Source organism: Hypanus sabinus, chromosome 9, assembly GCF_030144855.1.
Source record: "Hypanus sabinus isolate sHypSab1 chromosome 9, sHypSab1.hap1, whole genome shotgun sequence".
NCBI lineage: Eukaryota > Metazoa > Chordata > Chondrichthyes > Myliobatiformes > Dasyatidae > Hypanus > Hypanus sabinus.
This window is the reverse complement of record NC_082714.1, coordinates 140,746,390-140,770,894: the sequence shown is the minus strand read 5'-3', so window position 1 is coordinate 140,770,894 and position 24,505 is coordinate 140,746,390. Positions and strand designations below refer to the sequence as shown.

Here is a 24,505-nt window from a genome sequence, read left to right as displayed (position 1 = left end):
CTTGCTTCTTGGGAGCTTCCTTAAGTTTCCTGATTGGCCAAGTAGTCACAATTGTCCATCATCAGTCCCTAAGAAGAATTTGTTGCCAATTTGCAATATTTTCATGGATGCATTGAGGCTCAACATAACTATTTCCAAAATATTAATGCTTTATTTCCAAGATCTAAGAATTAAACTTTTTGCATGTCAAAGTTTTAAGCTGGCAAACTGCTTGTGACAGTGTTACTCTGCTGCTAAGCAGTGTAACATTTGCCTCATCCGTCCAGAGAGAAATATTTTCATATTAGATGTACAACTATTGACCAGCATTTCTTTTATTCTCAACATGTTGTACACATTATTCACTTTATAAAGCGTGCAAGTCTCTGTTTTATGTATATGATGTATTACACACACCAATCAGTAAAGCATTAACTTTAAAAGAGAGGAAAAGAAGTTGAGTGTCATGGCAGTTTCCTGAGAAAGCTGAGAATTAGGCCAATGGTGTAGCGGCATCCACACCTAACATCGAGGTGAGAGGTCCCAGGTTCTAATTCGACTGGCTCCTTGCTTGCTTTGCATCTATGCCGAGTTGAGCACCAAGCTAGCAAAAGAAATCCTCCCAGTTGCCACCCACTTCAACTCTGCCTCTCATTCCCATTTGGATATGTCCATACATGGCCTCCTCTACTGCCATGATGAGGCCAAACTCAGATAGGAGGAGCAACACCTCATCTACTGTCTAGGTAGCCTCCAGCCTGGTGGTATGAACATTGAATTCTCCAATTTCCGGTAATTCCCTCCCCCTCCCCCTTCCCCTATCCCAGGTCCCTCTCTGCCTCTCTCCCCTTTCAACTTTCTGCTTCTTTATCTCTACAGTTCTTTCATGCTTATCCCCTTCCCCTCCCCCTTTATCTTTCCTCTGATTGGTTTTCCACCTGGTGCCTCTAGGCCCTACCCCCTCCCCTATCTCTATTACTGGGCTTCGGTCCTCTCTTCCCCCCCCCCCCCCGTTCCTGATGAAGGGTCTCGGCCTGAAACGTTGACTACTCTTTTCTCACGGATGCTGCCTGACCTGCTGAGTTCTTCCAGCGTTGTGTTCGTATTCTAGCAAAAGAAACGACTAGGGTGCTGCCCAATACGTCACAAGATGCAGAAAGGAACTACAACAGCTACAACTGAGAGTTACAGCAATATATTTACTAAACATAGAATCAGATTCATTATCACCAGCAGGTGTTGTGAGACTTACTAACTTAGCAGCAGCAGTTCAATGCAATACAGGATAATATAGAGATAATTACAATGTATAAATATGTATGTTGAATAGATTAAAATAGTGCAAAAACAAAAATAATATATAATATAATACGTATTTAAAAAGTGAGTTAGTATACATGAGTTCAATGTCCATGTAGAAACTGGATAGCAGATCTGTTCCTGAATCACTGAGTGTGTGCCTTCAGTCTTCTGTACCTCCTACCCGATGGTAACAGTGAGAAGAGAGTATGGGGGTCCTTAATATGGACGCTGCCTTTCTGAGACACCGCTCCTTGAAGGTGACCTGGGTGCTTTGGGGCTAGTACCCAAGATGGAGCTGACTATATTTAAATCTCTGCAGCTTCTTTTGGTCCTGTGCAGCAGCCCCCCCCCCCCCCAATACTAGACAGTGATGTAGCCTGTCAGAATGCTCTCCATGGTCTATCTATAGTTTTTCTATATAAGTTTTTGAGAGTTTTAGTTGACAAACCAAATTCCTTCAAAATCCTAATGAAATATAACTGCTGTCTTGCCTTCTTTATAGCTGCATCAAATAGTTGGGACCAGTTTAAATTCTCAGAATACCCAGGAACTTGAAATTGCTCACTCTCTCCACTTCTGATCTGTTTATGAGGATTATTTCATGTTCCCTTGTCTTACCTTGAAGTCCACAATCATCTCTTTCATCTTATTGACATAGTTGGTATTTCTCTAGCCTTGTGCTGGAAAAACAACAGAAAATCAACTGGAGTGAGGGTTAAAATAATATAACTCATATGTCCTTCAAATTTTATGTAATGCCTTAACCATGACCTCATAAACCATTCTATGTTGAGCAAAGTTGCTTGTCCCTATGTGAATGAAATCATGCACATGACAGCCTTTTAAGTCTTTGAGAATTTGTATAATGGTATCCATCACTTATCCTTCAATTCAGTGCTGCAGTTTGTAAAGTTAAATATAAGTATATCCCAAGTCACAATGACATTGCTTTTCCACCCTGTAGATTCCAATGTGACATATTTTTTTAAAAGTTATAATAGGTACATCCTCTTACTCGACGTCACATGACTAAGATGAAAAGGATACTTTGTGTAAAGCTGGACAATTCTCAGAGCTTTTAGGCCTTGGAATTGTGTGGAACAATCCAGATGCAGAGATACCAGCATGTAATTTTAATTTCTTAATTTAGACAGTAGGCTTGTAAAATAACCAAGCGTGATATATTGCATTTGTAAAAAGTAATTAAACAATAAGACTTACCTTGATACTGTTTAGAATAAAACACAGTGTGGAAAAGTCAACTTGACAGCTTATAATTTTGTATTCCTCTCACTAGCTGTCATCTGAAGCAGGATAGAGGACAGACTGAGAAAAAAACAGATGTCCATTTCATAAACTAATTTCTCATTTCCTCTCTTCATTTTCTTCCTTTGAAATATTTTTCTCTTCCTTCATCAAATGATTTATTATAAAATTGTCTGACAATTAATAACTGTTTTTAAGCAAAATTTATTATCAACACTATAATAAAAGTCAGGAAGCAGCAGGAACCCAGGTTCAGTTTGAATAAACAAATTATTTGATTTCAGAATTTCAGGCATAATTATTTTGGAACATTAATCAAAGCATCTGGAATTTCCATGTCCTTCAAAGCATGAAAGAAAGTTTTGCTAGAGTTTAGCTGACTAGCTATTCTACACAAAACTACACAAGAGAAAAAAATTATAATTATAAATGGGGGGTTTAAAAAGAACTGACCCAGATTAAATTCTGCCCTAAAGTCACTTATCTCATGGATCATAGTAGGGGCTCAGCTGCTGTGGTCAGTTTCAGGAGGTGGGGAGAAAGGGTTCTGCAGGTGCAGGAATGTCAGAATTGATCTGACACAGAGATGATAGTGAGTAATTAACAACACCCCTGACCAAAATTCCCTCTAAGGTGTGTGTGTGTGTGTGTGTGTGTGTGTGGGTACGTACACATCTTTTGCTACTAGCACACAAAGGAATTTAAACTGCGTACAAAAGGCTGTCACCCTCTACCTCATTGGGTTGTACATAATGGCATTTCCTATTCCGGTTTCTGATGTGGACAGTGTTGACAATGTCAAGTTTACAATCACTTGTCTGCAGATTTTAGAACTGATTTATTCATACTGTTTTTATTGAAGAAATTATTGATCGCTATGTTGAATTCCAAAGAAGCAAAGGGTGTGAAGTGCAAAAGAACTTCATTTAAAGCAGAATGGCTTAATGAAGCAGTAGAAACGACTACACTGAAAGCTCATGAGGTCAGGAACGTGCAGCTATGAGAAATATTTATGTACAATACAGAAACTGGTGTTACCTGTATGTATTGTCATGATACAGAAGTTGCTGGAGGATTTGCAAGTGGGAAGAAGTGGAGTGATATTTGGAAACTTGACTTTTTAAAGCATCATTTAGCAAGCAAATCACAGATGGATGATGTGCAAAAGCTCTGGCAAGAAATTCTTTCGTTACCTGCTACAGGCCTGCTCTGTATGCTTTGTCAGAATGCCGATGAGCAAGAACAAAAACAATCAAACCCAATGGAGATAAAAGTTCTTACTGATAATTATTTTATTTCTTATAAACAATGAACAACAAACAGTATTTGGTAGTTTATTATCGGGTTTACTTCCACTTAAAAATTCTGTGCACACATGCTGTTGTCACTAGTCAAAAAATTACACAGCACAAGATTTTTTGCACACTAGTTATTACAAGTTAGAGGGAACATTGCCCCTAACAGCTGTGTAAAGAACTCCTGTGTAAAACATGACATCAAAATCCAAAGCTGAATTCTGAGGGAACCTGCTTTATTTTGTAAAGAATATCCTTCAACAGAATTTATTGTCTTAATTAACATATCTAAATAACCAAACCATGTTTTCGTAATTTACTGTGTACTGAGGCATTAGGTTCTTGCCAGTTCTACTGATCATTGGAGACTGTAAGTTATGCCTTGACTCCTAGGTTAAATGTTTGGGGACTTTTGCTTCCCCTTGATTTCTGTATATTTATCATCTATTGCAATTCTCCAAACAGTCATCTGTATTAGTCCATAGATAAATTATCCCATACATACATAATGCTGGCTATTCACTAAAAATTTAGAAACAGTCAAAGCGCAATATAAATTTTACATTCTTTGCTCAGGGGATTAGAAGTAGTAAATGGGTTTCACTCTTAATAATGCGGTTTCATTTCACATTTGTTTGATGGAATGAAAATCTTTCAAGTCATCTTTCAGCATCTCAACTTCCATGAAGTTGGACAGTTTTAATTCAATTCACTTAACCTGGCTATAAATGGGCAGAAATTGAATTACATTGTCAGTCTTATTCAAAAATGTCACAAAAATAACTGAAGGGGGAATTCATAAAAAATATAACACTGGAATGATTTCCAGGGATTCTGACAGTAGCATTTCATGAGAACTTTATTTTGCTAATATAATGCCTCATTGGAATTGCTAAATGCTAACAAAGGGTATTAAAAAGAATTCAACATACCTGCAACGTGCTTAACGAACAAACATGTAAATCAATACCCAGTTAATTAGATACTACTAAGTCTGTAAATAAAATTTATTTATTTTGATGTAATTTATATAAATTATTAAAATTGAATTTTGTAGATAAAAGATAAAAATGTTTTAGCATGACAATATTTGCAATGAAACATGTTCAGTGAAATTGCTGGATGGTACAGATTTGCTAAGATACTTTCAGAGGAAGAGAGATGAAATATCAAGGATGGAATCAATCTTATAACTCCATAGGGCTGATTAAACCAAGTATTGACAGGGTTTCACAAGTGGATCATGCACATTGTATTCAGATTTATAATGAATGATCCAACAAGGTAGGTAAGCCAAATTAGTTTACAGAATTGTTAAGAGCAGTTGTCCTTAGCTTCTACCACCAAAAAGATTATAGGGACACAAAGATGAGAAAAACTGCAGATGCTGGAAATCCAAAGCAATACACACAAGAGGCTGGCCAAGCAGCAAATATGGAACAGAGTGAACAGTTGATGTTTCAAGCTGAGACCCTTCATCAGGACCCAATGAAGGGTCTCAGCCCGAAAGTTTATAGGGCATGGGTTCAATGGGCTGAATAGCTTCTGGTAGAATTTCATCTCAACCTTTCTACCTAACCTGTAGCCCAGTTACAACTTCCAAGCATTATCAACAAAATGCAACATCTACACATATATTGACATATTAAGTCAGCTGACCAAAAGCTTGGTTAAAGAAATAAGTTTAAGCAAACTCTTTAAAGAAGAAAAGAGAAGTGAAGAGGCAAGGAAGTTTAGATTCAGCTAACACTATTAACATAACAATGATGTATTTTTTTTCTTATTCTTCATAGGAGACTAAAATCAGCTGTTTAAGACTGGCAACAAAAGGTACGGAATTTCTTTCTTTCTTTGCATTGTCCAAACCCAGTATCACATGCAACAAAAATAAATTATACCTTCCTATATTATTTGAAGGATTTATAGAGATAGAACTTTTTGATTGATGCTTGATTGATTTGTTTACAGAAATGAACTGCCTGTGTTTTGCATGAGTTTATTTTGCTGATGCTTTGCATGGCGACTTCACCCTTTATGGTTCATTCTATATGGCTATCTATTTTTGTCTTAATTTGTGAAGTGCTACATTATGCAGTCATTGCATTGTCATTTCTGTGCATGATTAAGCATTCTGAGTTGAATTTGTCTTGAAATTTAGAAACCTACATCCATATATTGAAAATTCATTTCTGAACATGAAGCGCTTTACTCTTTGTAGACATCATTATCATTATAGTTGCATTAAAAGAAGAGAAATCCAAATAGAAACCTATTCAATTCTTTTCAGCTACCATTTCTTGCTTTGGCCATTTTTACAGTGCACAAATTATTTAATTTTTTTCCCATTTTGTGAATGTCACTTTTCTCTCTTTAGATGTGGAACATTGTATTGACACATTATTAAGCAAAATGAAGGCAAAGTAATAGAGCTACATTTGCATTAAAGCCAAGTATCATAATTTATTCTATTGAAATTAAAATTAGTGGCAGAGGTGTCATTAAAACTTTAATCTGAAGTAATTATTCATTTCTGTTGGGGATTCCAGTTTGATTTTTATAGAATGGGGGCTATGAGAAATTATCAAAGGATATTTTTTCTTGGTAGACTTTCTACTTTCTTTTTTTTTCTTATGCATGCTGACCTGGAACTTTCCCCTTGTCTTAACGGTAATAGGTAGGATACAGATCACTACACCGTACATTCTTGTCATCCCAAGTGCAGGTGATTATCTAATGTCAAGTCAGAAATGTTAATTCCTCTCCAACCCTGTGTAAACTGTTGTTTCAAATAATACCTGCAGAATAATTTGCTTTCTTTTAGATTTGGAGAATGTTTTATATTAAGCATTTTGATCTACACATGTAAGTTGTTTGAACACATCAGCAGATAATTGCCTTGGACAGTATGGTAGTGAACCATAGCAGATCAAGGAAGAGTCAAATTCAACTGCTGCTCAGCACATGTTTAGCTAACAGAAATAACTCACGGGGTTTTACCCCCGTTGAATAATGAAGGGATGGTTGGGAGGTGCATGGGTTTGATTAGGAGTGGAGAGTGGTAGGAACCCAACACATTTAGCTTAATAGAAAATGCATGTTTTTGGGTGGAAATGGTTCCATAGTTCATACTCAGTGCATATTCAGCACTTAAGTTTGTAGACTAACAATAAATCTCTGGGGAGGTGTTAGAGCTGCAGGGGCTCACAGTGTGCAGGTCTCTACAGAGAGTCATGGGGGGGTGAAAATTAGGAAATAAGTATAGGTTTGCTGATAGATAATATGCAAACTTTACAAAAGCCTTTTGCATTTTAGTGACTTTGGTATGTATATCAGCTTTTCCAGAGCAGTTTTCTGGTGACCAATTTTAATGTTTTGCTTGACATCTACTTCTATTGCATAATGCTACCCAATGGCTATAAGAAAGCATAACATCCCTCCATTATTCATTGGAACATCCAGCACTGTGTTTTTTTTGTCAACTACATGATTCTGTTTCAATGCAAGATGAAACACAATGGCAATTAGGAATTTATTAAAAATTATGATTTTCATTGCAAGTTCCCCATGTCTGTGTGATGCTAGAATGTGGAAGAAATTTGTCCTTTACACTTATTAGTTCCAGGATTTTCATTCTGCCAAGAACAGAGTACTCAGACAGACTCAAGCCTTCACAACAACACTGGGCCTGTGGTGCTGAAAGAAAACTGCCCGTCCCATATTTTGGTCCCATTTATGGATTTTACTTGCGCACCTCTCCATTAAATTTTCTTCTGGCCCCAAACATAACCACAATCATTAATGAAACTCACAGTTCTCACATAAACATCCCCCAGTCAAACTCCTAACACAGTATGGCCTGACCCAACCAATCTGCCAGTTGGGAACACCAACATTTTTATATTCCTCAGTTATCATTGTTCCTTTCCAGCTACCAAATCCCACCCTTCCCCAGCTGCTGATCTCTACCACCTACTGTGAAGTGGGGGATGTAGGGGACTCCCTACCAGAATTTGTCCTCAACCTGACATGTTCACCAATCCTAATTCCTTATCCTGTTCCTGTTAATTTAACTTTGACCTAAAATTCTGACCCTCAACCTTCATCTGTCATCCGAAATCTCTTCTCATCCTTCACTCATCCCTGCAGCCCACCCCCAGGATGATCTGGTTGGTCTTCATGTAGTGCTCAAGGTCCTTAAATTCAGAATCACAATCAGCTTTAATATCATTCGCATATGTTGTGAAATTTGTTGTTTTGCAGCATAAGTACAGTGCTATAAAAATTTAAAACTACAATTACAATAAGAATATATATATGTAGCTTTAAATAAGTAGTGTACATGGTTTGATGATGGAAAAGAAGCTTTTTCTAAAATGCTGAGTGTGTTTCTTTGGGCTCCAGTACTGATGGTAGCAATGGGAAGAGGGCATATCCTGTGTGATGGGGGTCCTTAAAGATGGATGCAGCCTTTTTGAGACATTGTCTTTTAAAGATAACCTCAATGCGGGGGAGGCTGGTGCCCATGATGGAGCTCTTTTGCAGCTTTTTTCAATCCTGTGCAGTGGTCCCTCCATACAGACAGTGATGCAATCAGTTAGGATGCTCTCCATGGTACATCTGTAGAAATTCGCTAGACTTTGGTGACATATCAAGTCTCCTCAAGCTCCAAGTGTAATATAGCTGCTGTCAAACCTTCTTGTGACTACATCATTATGACAGGCCCTGGATAAATATTAAAAGACAAAGAAAACCTTCAGATGTTGGCAGCACCAATGCGATTAGCTTTGAAGTCTGCGATGGTGTGCAGAACTTGTCATAAGCTACATGTGTTGTTGATGGACAGTTGTGTCTGAATCTTGTCCCTGTGTTGTTGTTTCACTGCCTTGATGACTGTAGCTGCTTCTCCTGAGATCCTGTTGGTTACCAACAATGTAAGTTCTGTCTCCTGCTGTAAATGCAGCACACACAAAACTGTTGATCAGTTTCTGATTTGGCTAGACCCTGACCAATGTTTGGAGGACAACGTCATTGATGCGCTTCTGGATGAAGTTCGTGATCCCTTCCATGAGCTCAAAGACATTCTCACCAGGAAAAACATTCCAGTTAATGTCATCAAAGCAGTCTTATGCATGGAGACCAATCTGCTGGACCAATAGTGGACGGTTTTAATTATGGCTGCCTCTTATCTCAGCTTCTGCCTGTACATGGGCACAAGCAAGATGGAGGAATGATCTGACTTCCCAAACAGTAGACGGAGGAGTGCTTTGTATGCATTGCAAAAGGGAGAGTAGCAGTGGTCAGGTATGCCTAGGAAAAGGGGAAATACAAGAAGATCTAGGTGTTCTTGTTCATCAATCACTGAAAGTAAGCATGCAGGTACAGCAGGCAGTGAAGAAAGCTAATGACATGTTGGCCTTCATAACAAAGGGAATTGAGTATAGGAGCAAAGAGGTCCTTCTGCAGTAGTACAGGGCCCTGATGAGACCACAGCTGGATTATTGTGTTCAGTTTTGGTCTCCAACTCTGAGGATGGACATTCTTGCTATTGAGGGAGTGCAGCATAGGTTCACGAGGTTGATTCCCGGGATGGCGGGACTGTCATATGTTGAAAGATTGGAGTGACTGGGCTTGTATACACTGGAATTTAGAAGGATGAGACGGGATCTAGTTGAAACATATAAGATTATTAAGGGATTGGACATGCTAGAGACAGGAAACATGTTCCCGATGTTGGAGGAATCCAGAACCAAAGGCCACAGTTTAAGAATAAGGGGTAGGCCATTTAGAACGGAGTTCAGGAAAATCCTTTTCACCCAGAGAGTGGTGGATATATGGAATGCTCTGCCTCAGAATGCAGTGGAGGCCAATTCTCTGGATGCTTTCAAGAAAGAGTTAGATAGAGCTCCTAAAGATAGTGGAGTCAAGGGATATGGGGAGAAGGCAGGAACGGGGTACTGAATGTGGGTGATCAGCCATGATCACATTGAATGGTGGTGCAGGCTCAAAGGGCCAAATGGCCTACTCCTGCACCTATTGTCTATTGCTATCTCCCCTTGTGGTCACGGGGAAAAGTTTGAGTTGCAGTTTCGTTCAAATAGCACAATACCCTCCAGGATCAATCTGATCCCACCTGCATCTTGGAGACTTCCCATGACCCTAGAAGTGCCTGCCCTCTTCAGGCATCTCAACAACATACTTGGATCATCTTAATTCAGAGTCTAATTTTAAGGACTCTGCAAAAATCTCCTTGATTCTCATGCAGTGGTAGGATCAATGTTATTAGCTGCTTTCAGACCTGATGCCCATTCTGGCCAAGAGACACAAGTTCAGTCATTTGCACTAGCATGCAGTGTTTGTTGTTGCAAAGTTTACACGTAACTGTGTAACAAACTTTATTTCTCTATACCTGTGAAAGCTCATAACTTTAAACAATTGATTTATGTATAACAAATTCATTGAGGAATGCATAACGGTAATTAATTTCCAAATGTTTCAGTAAAATGAATGAACATACAATGTCACATGAAGAGATGGAAAAATATAAATAATCAATAAACATTCACACAACATTGAACTCAAAAGTTGTTCAACCTCAGGTACCTATATTTCAAAATCCTCAAAATCCTCATGGCTGAAGAGAAATTAGAGCGGTTTAAGTCTTTTTTTTACTTTGAAATTTGAATTGTCATTTAAACAACACCAAAGTTGTTTTTAATTTGGAAAATTGCTCATCATTCCAGTATTGAGTAAGTTTCAAAGTTGGTGCTATGGTGAAACTAAGGAATTATAGATCAATTAGCCTGTTGTGGGGAGGTTTCTTGAATCTGTTATGAAGGAGCATATGATCACATATGAAATTGTCAGAGAGTGACAACATGGATTTGTACAGGAAAGATTTTGGTTAAGTAGCCCAGGTTTTGCAGATAATAAGATGTTATGCAATGGCCATTCAGCAAACTTGAAAGTACTTGGAAATCCAGCAGGAAATTGCAGTTTCTTATCTAGGTTGTTTCTTATCTAGGGATTAGGCGAAGATTTAGTTTCTTACAATTTTTAGATCAAAGAATAGAAAGACTATTAAAGTTTGCCTGCCACACTATTAGGTATTGAGAGTTTCAATGGGGTATTGATAGATTAAGTGACTGGGCAAAGCAATGGTATTTGGAGTTTAATCTGAGGAGACTATCCATGGGACTAAGAAAAATGATTCTGGGTACTTTTTAATACAACAAGATGATGTGAAATTGCTGAAAGATTTAAAAGGTCCGTGCACATAGATAACTAAAGTCAGTGATTGAGATACTAAACTTAATTTAATAGAATAGTGGCTAGCCTTAATTTTTTCCCCCTTGTGTCTTATGGTCTTATCTTGATTTGTAAGGGCATCAAACGTTCTGGGGAGAAGGCAAGAGAATGGGGTTGACAGTGATAATAAATTAACTGTGAAGGAATGGCCTAATTCTGCTCCTTTGTTTTACTTCTTGTGGTCTTAAAGTCAAGGAAGCTGGAGTGCAAGGAGGTGAAATTTATGCCCCACTTGAACGTGCCCAATGACTTTGGTTCTTGACCGCACACTTCAGGAGGAATCTATTGGCCTTGGATACAACACTCTGTCACAGACTATGACTACAAAATCGGTTACTAAATAGAGACAGGTTCCAAAGTCAAGATTTGTATTTCTTCGATATAGATTGCAAATGAGTCACTTAAATTAGAAAGTTTACAATCATTAAGGAATTCAATACAGGAGATAAATGATTTCCTCTGGGAGAGTATAATCTGTAAAAAAAAAGTTGTCGTGTTATTACAGGCCAATAATTTTTCTCCCAGAGCACGCTGCAGGAGTTTCTTAGGTCAGGGTTGAAAGCCAACTCACCTTCATCCAAGGCCTTCCCTCTTTTACAAGGTTAGAGTGGAAATCTAACCCCTACAATATTCCATTTGCAACTCATTTATTAATATGTTGGCCAATGACAGCAACAATACCAAGACCTGAATAAGAAACGAGTTTAGGGTGTTATGAATCCCGTAACTGGAGAACTTACCAGCAAAGATAGAGAGGTCCGTTGAAGTCTGATGTCACTATTTTCAAACGTTTTATTCATAAAGGGACACAAAAGTAGGGTTAATACATACATTCAGATAGTACACATTGTCAACACTCAATCTAAAGCGCGGGTATATTAATAATCATCATTAAGAAGTGAGCTCTGCTGATGTCTAGGGGTTAATAGATTGTCCGTTGGAAATATAAAAGTCACTCAGAAGGCTGCAGGCCTCAGCCCTTTGAAAATCGCTGGGTTTCACGTGGGGCGACCGAGAGAGAGAGATTGGGGGAGAAGAGAAAGAACTTGCCGAGTCTTGATGAATCTTCCGTGAAATCGGGGGAGCGTTGGTTCCCTCTCCCCGATGTTAGTTAAAAGCGGTTTTCTGTGATTCCAGCCACAAATTCCAATCCCGGAATCTAACGCACGTGGCTTCCTTCAGAATGGCTTCCCGCTGCTGCGGGATCACTCTCTCGTGTCTTCTGGGTGCGTCTGAGGGGCTGTCTCCCTGAGACTCTCCTTTATACTTCCTCACGGGGTCGCAGGTGTCAATCAGGTTGGGATGATGCAATCTCTCTCTCTCTCTCTCTCTCTCTCTCTCTCTCAACCAGCCCACCTTGCCCGAGGGCTTTTCACGTGGTCTCCATGAGACAATAGTTGCTGGCATCTTATTCTGTATCCCGGGTGGGACGTGCAATTTGGCACATTTCTCTCTCTCTCTCACTTCCTGGGTCTACTGACCCCCCCCCCCTCAACAGGGGCTCTTGCGATTCTCACAAAGGAGGGGGCTGGGATTATAACAAGGGTCATAAATGACAAATCAAATTAGTGCCATAGAAATGCCAGGTATTGACATTCTCCTAACCTTCACCTTTTAAAACCTTCATTGAATACTCTATCATCAAAATTATGGGAGCCACAATTACCAGAAATTTAACTGAATTTTCAATATAAATCTCATGAGTTATTTTCTACCAAGTACTGCACAAGGCAAAGACCAGAAGAAAGATGCTCTCTTCTCGCTGCTGCCAACAGGAAGAAGATACAGGAGCCTCCAGACCGACACCATCAGGTTCAGGAACAATTATTACCTCTCAACCATCAGGCTATTGAACAGGGGGGATACCTCACTCAGCTTCACTCGCCTCATCGCTAAACTGTTCCTACAACCTTTGAGCTCACTTTCAAGGACTCTACATCACATGTTCTTGATACTTATTGCTTATCTATCTATCTTTATATCTGTATATTTATCTATCTGCCTACTTATTTGTTACTTATTTATTTATCTATCTATCTTTTTAAAAATTTTCTTTTGTGTTTGCATAGTTTGTTTTGCACAATGATCATTTGTCCATTCTGTTAGGTGTGGGCCTTCATTGTTTATCTTGCATTTACTGTGAATCCCCACAAGAAAATTAATCTCGGGGTTTTACGGTGACCTTTATGTACTAATTTACTTTGAACTTCGGAATACTTTAAAATTGCCTGAATGCACACAACTATTGAAAAGATATCTCTGCCATTTAGAACGAAACAGCTGGTTGACTTTGTACTGCATCTATCACTTTGTAGTAATGAAAGAACTTACAATAAGACCATAGGACATGGGAGCAGAATTAGGCCATTCAGCCCATCGAGTCTGCTCCACCATTTCATCATGGTGGATCTCAGATCCTATTCAGCCCCATACAACTACCTATTCACCATATCCCTTGATGACCCAACCAATCAGGAATCTATCAACTTCCACTTTGACTATACCCACGCGGAATATTGTGGAGGATCAAATACCCAAACCCAGCACAGCCTCCACTTGTCCTATTTAGCTAGTCTCAGTGCGGTGGTCCTTAGGACCCAGCAAAGGTCGCAAGCCAGCAGAGCTCGGGACCCGCCGCCCGTGGTGATTCTGTTCCATTGACAGGAAGCAAACATAATTGAAAATAAAGTGGAAATAAAAAAGCATTTGGAAAGAAGTGAAACGCCATCGGTCATTGGAAAAGTTTTAGGCTACAGTCGATCAACAATCGGAACAATTTTAAAGGATAACAGATAAAGTGAGAATAATGAAGCATGTTTTGGTACATATTGGCACTAATGACATAGATAGGAAAATCGAGCAGGTCCTGAAAAGAGAATTTAACAAACTAGCTGGAAATCTGAAAAGCAAGACCCCCAGAGCAGCAGTCTCTGGATTGCTGCCTGTGCCACGCTAGTGAGGGTATGAATAGAGTGACCTGGCAGATGAATAGAGTGCAGCAGAGAAACTGGTGCAGGGGACAGAGTTTCAGATTTCTGGATCACTAAGATCACATGTGGGAAAGGTATGACCTGTACAAAATGACCGGGTTACACTTGAATCCGAGAGGGACCAATAGCCTTGCTGGCATGTTTGCTATAACTGCTGGGAAGGGTTTGCCAAGGGTATGGGAACTGAAGTGAAGACCGTAGCATCATAAGGTACAGGAACAGAATTAGGCCGTTTGGCCCATTGAGTCTGCTCCGCCATTCCATCATGGCTGATCCAGTTTTCCTCTCAGCCCCAATTTCCTGTCTTCTCTCTGTATCCCTTCATGCTCTGACTAATCAAGACTCTATCAACTCTTGTGCAGCACATTGACAGAGGCCTTCTGAAAATTCAACTACACAACATTCACTAATATTCCTTTGTCTGTTCTGTTTTTTATTCCCTCAAAGAATTCCATTAGATTTCTCAGGCAAGGAGATCATGTTGACTTCGGCCTACTTTATCTTTCTTTCTTTTCAAATCTTTTTATTATTATTATTATCCAAAATACAAGAGTACATCAAAGTAAGTAACACTTACGACGTCTCAAAAAAGAAGAAAAAAAAACAATATTAAGGATTGAAAACATGGTGACACAAAAAAAAAGAGAAGAGAAGAAAAAAAACCCTACTAAAGCAAGAAAAAGGACCCATTAGGTGTTCAACCCCGGAGCCGTGTGTCATACAAAAAGCTTCTAAAGATAAACATCAAGCCGCCAGCAAAGAAAAATTATACCAAAATTTACAATTAGATCGTGGAGAAAATCTATCAATTAACTCAAATGGTAGTAACGAGCAAATGAACCCCATCTTTTCTCAAGATCAAACATAGGTTTGAAGGTTTGACTTCTAATTTTCTCCAAACTAAGACATAACATCACTTGAGAGAACCATTGTGACAGAGTGGGAGCCGACGTATCCTTCCACTTCAACAAGATAGCCCTCCTAGCTATCGATGTAACAAACGCAATAACATGTCGGTCAGACAAAGAAATACCACGAATATTTTGAGGTAGAAGAAATAAACGGGCAGACTATTATTTAAATGGGGAGAGAATTCAAAGTTCTGAGATGCAACGGGACTTGGGAGTCCTCGTGCAGGATACCCTTAAGGTTAACCTCCAGATTGAGTCAGTGGTGAAGAAGGCGAATGCAATGTTGGCATTCTTTTCTAGAGGAATAGAGTATAGGAATGGGGGTGTGATGTTGAGGCTCTATAAGGCACTGGTAAGACCTCACTTGGAATACTGTTTGCAGTTTTGGGCTCCTTATTTAAGAAAAGATGTGCCGACATTGGAGAGGGTTAGAGAAGATTCACTGGAATGATTCCAGGAATGAGAGGGTTAACATATGAGGAACATTTGACCGCTCTTGGACTGTACTCCTTGGTGTTTAGAAGAATGCGGAGGGACCTCATAGAAACATTCCGAATGTTGAAAGGCATGGACAGAGTGGATGTGGCAAAGTTGTTTCCCATGGTGGGGGAGTCTAGTACAAGAGGACATGACTTGAGGATTGCAGGGTGCCCATTCAGAACAGAGATGTGAAAAAAAATTTTTAGTCAGCGGGTGGTGAATCTATGGAATTTGTTGCCACGGGCAGCAGTGGAGGCCAAGTCATTGGGTGTATTTAAGGCAGAGATTGATAGGTATCTGGGTAGTCAGGGCATCAAAGGTTATGGTGAGAAGGTGGGGGAATGGGACTAAAGGGGAGATTGGATCAGCTCATGATGAAATGGTAGAGCAGACCCAATGGACCGAATGGCCGACTTCTGCTCTTTTGTCTTATGGTCTTATGGTATTATTTCAAAGAGCACAGTTAATTTGTTAGGTTGTAAATTAGTTTTAAGTGCTTTAAAAATTGCAGAAAAAAGTGACTTCCAATACTGTTCCAGTATAGAACAAGACCAAAACATGTGTGTCAGTGTTGCTGTCTCAGTTTTACATCTATCACAATAACTATCAACATCAGAAAAGATTTTAGATAATCTCTTCTTCATCAAATAATAACGATGTACAATTTTAAATTGAATCAATGAATGGCTAGCACAAATTGAGGAAGAGTTGACCAACTTCAAGTTCCGCATCCAGTCCTCCGCTATAAAAGTCAAATTAAGTTCCTTTTCTTCTTTAATCTTAAAGAAAGGGCGCTTATCCCATTGTAATAATAAATTATAGATTCTTCCAATGGAACCCTTCATCAAACGGTTCATACTCATAATAGTAACTAACAGGTTGGCCTCTAATATGCAAGGAAAATTACTTAAATATTTTTGTAAGAAATGTCTAACTTGAAGGTATTGTCAGAAGTGTGAATATGAAAGAGATGAACATGGCCTACTTTATCATGTGCCTCAAAGTACCCTGAAAACACCTCTTTAACAATTGATTCCAGTATCTTCCCAACATTGCACAAGAGTCTGCTTAACCAGATGAGAGTCCATGGTTTTACAGGAAAGGTACTAGCATGGATAGAGCATTGGCTGATTGGCAAGAGGCAAAGAGTTGGGAATAAAAGGAAGCCTTTTCTGATTGGTTGCCGGTCACTAGTGGTGTTCCACAAGTGTCAGTGTTTGGACCTCTTCCTTTTACATTGTATATCAATAATTGGGATGACAGAATTGATAGGTTTGTGGCCAAATTTACAAAGAATACAAAGATAGATGGTGTTGAGCAAACAGGGAGGGGGCAGAAGAACTTAGACATAATAGGAAAATGGGCACAGAAGTGGCAGATGGAATAGAGTGTAGGGAGGTGTGTGGTCATGCACATTGGCAGAAGAAATAAAAGCATAGACTATTTTATAAAGTGGAAGAAAATTTAAAAATCTGAGATGCAAAGAGTCTGGGAGTCCTTGTGTAGGTTCCCTAAAGTTTAATTTGCAAGTTTAGTTGGTGATGAGGGAAGCAAGTTTAATGTTAGCATTCAATTCAAGCGGACTAAAATCTAAGTGCAAGGATGTAATGCTGAGGCTTTATAAGGCACCAGCTAGACCCCATGTGGAGTAGTGTGAGCAGTTTTGGGCCACTTATTTACAAAAGGACTTGTTGACTTTGGAGCGAGTTCAGAGGGCGTTCCCGAGAATGAAAGGCTTATCGTATGAAAAGCAATTGTTGGCTCTGGGCCTTTACTCACTGGAATTTAAAAGAATGAAGGGGGATTGCATTGAAACTGATCAAATTTTGAAAGGGCTAGATAGAATGGATGCAGAGAGGATGTTTTCTATGGTGAGGGAGTTTGTACTCTTTTCCATAGATACTGCCTGGACTGCTGAGTTTCTTCAGCATTTTGTGTGTTGCTTGGATTTCCAACATCTGCAGATTTTCTCCTGTTTGTGGGGGAGTCTAGGGCCAGAAGGCACAGATGAGGAGGAATAAATGGTACTTTTCAGCAATATCTGCTACTAAGAAGCTGGCAAAATTGCTAGGGCAATCATTAGAGCACATTCTTTCCAGAATTCAACAAAAAATGGCTAATGTCTCAGCTTGTGTTGCAGATCAAGCTAAAGCCAGCGAATATCTTCATGCAGCAATCAGAACTGACCATAAAACAAGAATTAGGGAGCAGAATTAGGCCATTCTGCCCATCAAGATTGTTCTGCCATTCCATCTGGCTGATTTACTATCCGTCTCAAACTCATTCTCCTGCCTTCTCCCTGCAACCTTTATTAATCAAGAACTTATCAACGTCTGCTTTAAATGTACACAGTAACTTGGCCTCCACAGCCGCCTGTGGCAATGAATTCTATACATTCATTGCTTTCTAATTTTGCAGCTATGCAATGATTAAGTAACATAAGCTCAATTCCTCAGAATGATAACATCTGCCTTCCCAACATAACCACAATTCTGCAGCTGTACTGTTCCCTATCAGTCATCTACCCTGACTGCTGATGCTGCATCCACCCAGAGTGCACAGTCAAAGAACAGATCTTCATGGTCCCAGTCTGTCCTGTTTAACCTCCAAAGCCACTTGCCATTTTCTTTATCAGAAACCTTTCACTTGTAATGACACGTGGCAGTGAACGGTTGCCCCAGGGTGAAGGTTTGGTGTTGCTATGCAATGTGGCATTAGTTGTTTTCATATTTAATTAGTAATGTTCACATTATGTTGCCTTTTATGGTCTTCTTTGGCCAAACAAACATTGTGGTGGTCAGCAACAGTGGGAGAGTAAGATGTTGGTGCTGGGGCATTGGGTTTGTATTTAGAAACGTTAAAACTTAGAAAACCTACAGCACACTACAGGCCCTTCGGCCCACAGTGTTGTGTCAAACATGTCCCTACCTTAAAAATTACTAGGCTTACCTATAACCTTCTATTTCTCTAAGTTTCATGTACCTATCCAAAAGTCTCTTAATAGACCCTATCGTATCCGCCTCCACCACCGTTGCCAGCAGCTCATTCCACGCACTCACCACTCTCTGAGTAAAAAACTTATCACTGACATCTTCTCTGTACCTACTCTCCAGCATGTTAAACCTGTGCCCTCTTGCGGCAACCATTTCAGCCCTGGTAAAAATCCTCTGACTATCCACACGATCAATGCCTCTTATCATCTTATACACCTCTAGCAGGTCACCTCTCATCTTCCGTCGCTCCAAGGAGAAAAGGCCGTGTTCACTCAACCTATTCTCATTCTCCCCAATCCAGGCACCATCCTTGTAAATCTCCTCTGCACCCTTTCTATGGCTTCTACATCCTCCTGTAGTCAGGTGACCAGAACTGAGCACAGTACTCTAAGTGGGGTCTGACCAAGGTCTTATATAGCTGTAACACCACCTCTCGGCTCCTAAATTCAATTCCACAATTGATGAAGGCCAATACACCATATGCCTTCTTAACCACAGAGTCAACCTGTGCAGCTGCTTTGAGCGTCCTATGGACTCGGACCCCAAGATCTCTCTGATCCTTCACACAGCCAAGAGTCTTACCGTTAATACTATATTCTGCCGTCAAATTTGACCTACCAAAATGAACCACTTCACACTTATCTGGGTTGAACTCCATCTGAACTCCAAGATCCCTCTGATCCTTCACACAGCCAAGAGTCTTACCATTAATACTATATTCTGACGTCATATTTGACCTACCAAAATGAACCACTTCACACTTATCTGGGTTGAACTCCATCTGCTACTTCTCAGGCCAGTTTTGCATCTTATCAATGTCCTTCTGTAACCTCTGACAGCCCTCTACACTATCCACAACACCTCCAGCCTTTGTGTCATTAGCAAACTTACTAACCCATTCCTCCATTTCCTCATCCAGGTCATTTATAAAAATCATGAAGAGTGAGGGTCCCAGAACAGATCCCTGAGGCACTGCATTGGTGACCAACCTCCATGCAGAATATGACCTGTCTACAACCACTGTTTGCCTTCTGTGGGCAAGCTAGTTTTGGATCAACAAAGCAATGTCCCCTTGGATCCCATGCTTCCTTACTTTCTCAATTAGCCTTGCATGGGGTACCTTGCTGAAATCCATATACACTACATCTATTGCTCTTCCTTCATCAATGTGTTTAGTCGCATCCTCAAAAAAAATTCAATCAGGCTTGTAAGGCACGACCTGCCCTTGACAAAGCCATGCTGACTATTCCTAATCATATTATGCCTCTCCAAATGTTCATAAATCCTGCCTCTCAGGATCTTCTCTATCAACTTACCAACCACTGAGGTAAGACTCGCTGGTCTATAATTTCCTGGGCTATCCCTACTCCCTTTCTTGAATAAAGGAACAACATCCACAACCCTCCAATCTTCCAGAACCTCTCCCATCCCCATTGATGATGCAAAGATCATCGCCAGAGGCTCAGCAATCTCTTCCCTAGCCTTCCACAGTAACCTACATCTCATCCGGTCTCAGTGACTTATCCAACTTGATGCTTTCCAAAAGCTCCAGCATATCATCTTTCTTAATATCTACATGCTTAAGCTTTTCAGTCTGTTACAAATCATCACTACAATCACCAAGATCCTTTTCCATAGTGAATACTGAAGTAAGATATTCATTCAGTACCTCTGCTATTTCCTCCGGTTCCATACACACTTTCCCACTGTTACACATGATTGGTCCTATTCTTTCACGTTTTATCCTCCTGCTCTTCTGATACTTGTAGAACGCCTTGGGGTTTTCCTTAATCCTGCTCGCCATGGCCTTCTCATGGCCCCTTCTGGCTCTCCTAATTTTCTTCGTAAGCTCCTTCCTTTTAGCCTTATAATCTTCTAGATCTCTAACGTTACCTAGCTCTCTGAACCTTTTGTAAGCTTTTCTTTTCTTCTTGACTAGTTTTATTACAGCCTTTGTACACCACGGTTCCTATACCCTACCATAACTTCCCTGTCTCATTAGAATGTACCTATGCAGAACTCCACACAAATATCCCCTGAACATTTGCCACATTTCTTCCATGTTTTTCCCTGAGAACATCTGTTTCCAATTTAAGCTTCCAATTTCCTGCCTGATAGCCTCATAATTCCCCTTACTCTAATTAAACACTTTTCTAACTTGTCTGTTCCTATTTCTCCCCAATGCTATTGTAAAGGAGATAGAATTATGATCACTATCTCCAAAATGCTCTCCCACTGAGAAATCTGACACCTGACCAGGTTCATTTCCCAATACCAAATCAAGTACAGTCTCTCCTCTTGTAGGCTTATCTACATATTGTGTCAAGAAACCTTCCTGAACCCACCTAACAAACTCCACCTCATCTAAACCCTTTGCTCTCAGGAGATACCAATCGATATTTGGGAAACTAAAATCTCTCATCGCAACAACTCTGTTATTATTACCCCTTTCCAGGATCTTTTTCCCTATCTGCTCCTCGATATCCCTGTTGCTATTGGGTAGCCTATAAAAAACACCCTTCCTGTTCCTAACCTCCACCCACAGAAACTCCGTAGACAATCCCTCCATGGTGTCCACCTTTTCTGCAGCCGTGACACTATTTCTGATCAACAGTGCCATGCCCCACCTCTTTTGCCTCCCTCCCTGTCCTTTCTGAAACATCTAAAACCCAGCACTTGAAGTAACCAATCCTGTCCCTGAGCCATCCAAGTCACCACATAATGGCCACCACATCATATCTCCAAATACTGATCCATGCTCTTAGCTCATCTGCTTTGTTCACAACACTCCTTGTGTTAAAATAGACAAACCTTCATTCTGAGCGCATCCCTTCTCTATCACCTGCCTATCCTCCCTCTCGCACTGTCTACCAGCTTTCTCTATTTGTGAGCTAACCTCCTCTTCCCCAGTCACTTCAGTTCGGTTCCCACCTCCCTCACAATTCTAGTTGAAACTCTCCCCAGTAGCCTTAGCAAACCTCCCTGCCAGGATATTGGTCCCCCTGGGATTCAAGTGCAATCTGTCTGTAGATACGGGCCACACCTGCCCCAAAAAAATTCCCAATGATCCAGAAATCCAAATCCCCATCCCCTGCTCCAATCTCCCAGCCACGCATTCCTCCTCCTCCTCATTCTATTCCTGTTCTCACCATCGCGTGGTACAGGCAGTAATCCCAAGATTACTACCTTTGCGGTCCTGTTTCTGAACTTCCATCCTAACTCCCTGTAGTCTTTTATCAGGACCTCCTCCCCTTCCTACCTATGTCATTGTTAACAATATGTACCATGGCCTCTGGGTGTTCTCCCTCCCACTGCAGGATATCTTGGATGCGATCTGAATCATCCCGGACCCTGGCACCTGTTTATGGTGTTGCAGCTGGATGAAATTTTCACAGATCCTACAGACTATAGGTGATAATATTAGTTGTCTGCTCCTATTATCCTTCCTCCTCATCATCCCCTGAGCTGGTTGCTGTGCTGTCAAGGGTAATAACCACTGTCATGATGCTTGCAGCAAAATGATATGAACTTACTCTAATTCTATACAAAATCCATCTTTTATTCTCTCTAAAGTCCAATCAATTCACTTACCTATCCCCTAAGAGATATAGATAAGGAGGATGATAGCAGTCTTTCCTCCGAGGCAGGAGAGTCCAAAACTATGGGGCATCGATAGAGAGTGAGATGAGAAAGATTTATTAGGGACCTGGGAGGCAGCTTTTCCAAGCAGAGTGTAGTGAATATATAGAATGAACTGCCAGAGGAGGTGGTTGAGGCAAGTCCACTAGTAGAAGCACTTTGATAGGTACATGATGGGCTGGGTTCTGGAGTGATAAGGGTTTGAATGCAGGAAATTGGGACTAGCTGGGTGGCACAGTGGTCAGCAAAGTCTCATTCGTCCAAAGGGTCTGTGTCCATGCTGTATTATTCCATGACTCTATGACTTGTCATTCTTCTGTAGTGTTTGGGCAATGAAAGCAAAGTACCATTATCTTTCATACTTTTCTTTAAGAGCGTTCTATAAAATTGCTATCTTTAAGGAAAATTACAAAAAATATACATCTTTGTGCTTGACTCCAAAGGTGTTCAGTCATTGAATAACTGCATGGAAACAGCCAGTTGCTTCCTAACCAGTTCTAGATTCTTATGCTTAACTAAGATGAATTTCCGGTCTCAGTTCCAGCTGAGTACAAAGCAATATTTGGCAGGTAGTTGCCTGAAATTCATATCTTCTCTAAAACCACTACCAGAAATGAAAAGAATGCCAGCTCCTTTGTTTAAGTGGAGTTGTTAAATGCCTAAATCCTGTGATTTAGGTTTGTTTTGAGTTGAACGGTCTCCTTGACATTTGTTATATGCTGTGATTCTGCTGGTATTTTTGAATGGAAACGCAAAAGGCTGAATTTCTCTGCATGTAGGTGGTCTCTTCTAATTGATTACATCTTGAAATGATTCTGGAAAGTTGTTCTGATTGCATTAAGAATGTTCTGTCAATTAAATGCTCACCTTTGATTTAGGTTCAGAGTGGAGATTGCCTAATGCAAATGAGTCTACTTGGAGTTCAGTGCAACTCTAATTTTGTCAAATGGATGAAGCAAGGTAAAAGAGTGATAAATAGCTTTTATATTCATCGTGGCAATGATACAGATCTTGCCAAAATTTCAACTGAATTTGCATGCATCCTACTATTATTAACTGCAGATGGAGATACAAATAAACAAGAACTGCCATTTTTCGTACTCAGTTCATAATGGATCAATCTGAAAACAAGGATTGCTTAACCAAGTGCCAGCAGAATCCGGTAACCACTCCAGAGAAAAGCAATTGAGAAGAAAAACAAAGGAAAGGAAAAAGTTAAACTAATGTCCTCACTGTGAAAATGTGCTTAATTATTCTGAAACCCCTTTCATCAAACTTCCAGCGTTGGGAGTGCAGACAGTAAAAAAACAACAAAGAAAAGCAAGCTGAGAATGTTCAGGTCACTCATGACCTACAAATGTCCATGATCGATTATTGTTGCTCTAAGTAATTCAAAAAAAGTATATCAGTAATCCACACTGATAACGATCTGCTACTGTGAAAGATTTATCAAAACCATGTCCATATCTCATAATTTCATTTGTAATTGTGTCTATTATAGTCTCAGACCCCTAATAAGATTGTTCTTGTATTTTTTGGACTGATCTGAATACACTCATCAGTTTACTGCTTCAGAAAAACAGAGGAGCACCAGGCAATCAAGCTTGAATGATCAAAAGTCAATTTTCTCTCCCTTTTGGGAAGAAATCTTGAAAAGCTTTGCATTAGAAGCATTTCATCTCTATGCGTTCCACAAACCTCACACAAGGACTATTGTGTGAGGACGGATGCAATATAACAGACTACATTAAGTATTGCTCTTGGTCCCTGAAAATGGGTTTCTGTTTCTGATTGAACATGCTGGAATCCTTATCAGTTGGAATTAAATGGTGAAGGGCATGATGAAAATGAATTTAGATTCTTTCTGGTATTACCTGTAGTAAATGTCAAATAGGTGTCTATATGTCAGACACCAAGCCCGTAGCATGACAATAAGTAGATAATACAAAATTGTTTTCCTATGCTTGAACAGTAATAAAGCATTTCAGAATAACATGTATTATTGAAACTGAGAAGATAGTAGTACTTCGTTATTTCTATGTTCAGTTTGTAAGATATGATACCATTATCTTATTTTCTAAGATTACGTTGCTGCATTTCTGACTTTCAGTGTTTTATAGCAGTTATTCAAAGACTTAACAATGATTTCAAATGTCATGACATTTTCAAGACTCAGACTTTTAAAGCCCCACAAATAGCTTCCTTTATTATTTAAATCTATTCTGCATAGATTACAACACAAATCTTTGCTAGATGAATACCTGGAGAAAACTGATACTTTGCAAGAATACGTATTCATTTACAACATCGGGCAGTTTCTCACTTAATTGAACAGATATTTTCAT

General features: G+C 39.8%; 1 protein-coding gene across 7 annotated transcripts in view; it reads left to right on the top strand.

The window, feature by feature from the left end:
• Positions 1-24,505, top strand: part of ptprt (protein tyrosine phosphatase receptor type T) — a 1,496,000-nt gene that overhangs the window by 1,213,079 nt on the left and 258,416 nt on the right. For all 7 annotated transcript variants that reach the window (XM_059980706.1, XM_059980710.1, XM_059980709.1 and 4 more), the window contains exon 13: positions 5,636-5,672. In XM_059980706.1, coding sequence (XP_059836689.1) covers positions 5,636-5,672 — 37 coding nt within the window. The remainder of the gene's footprint in view (positions 1-5,635; positions 5,673-24,505) is intronic.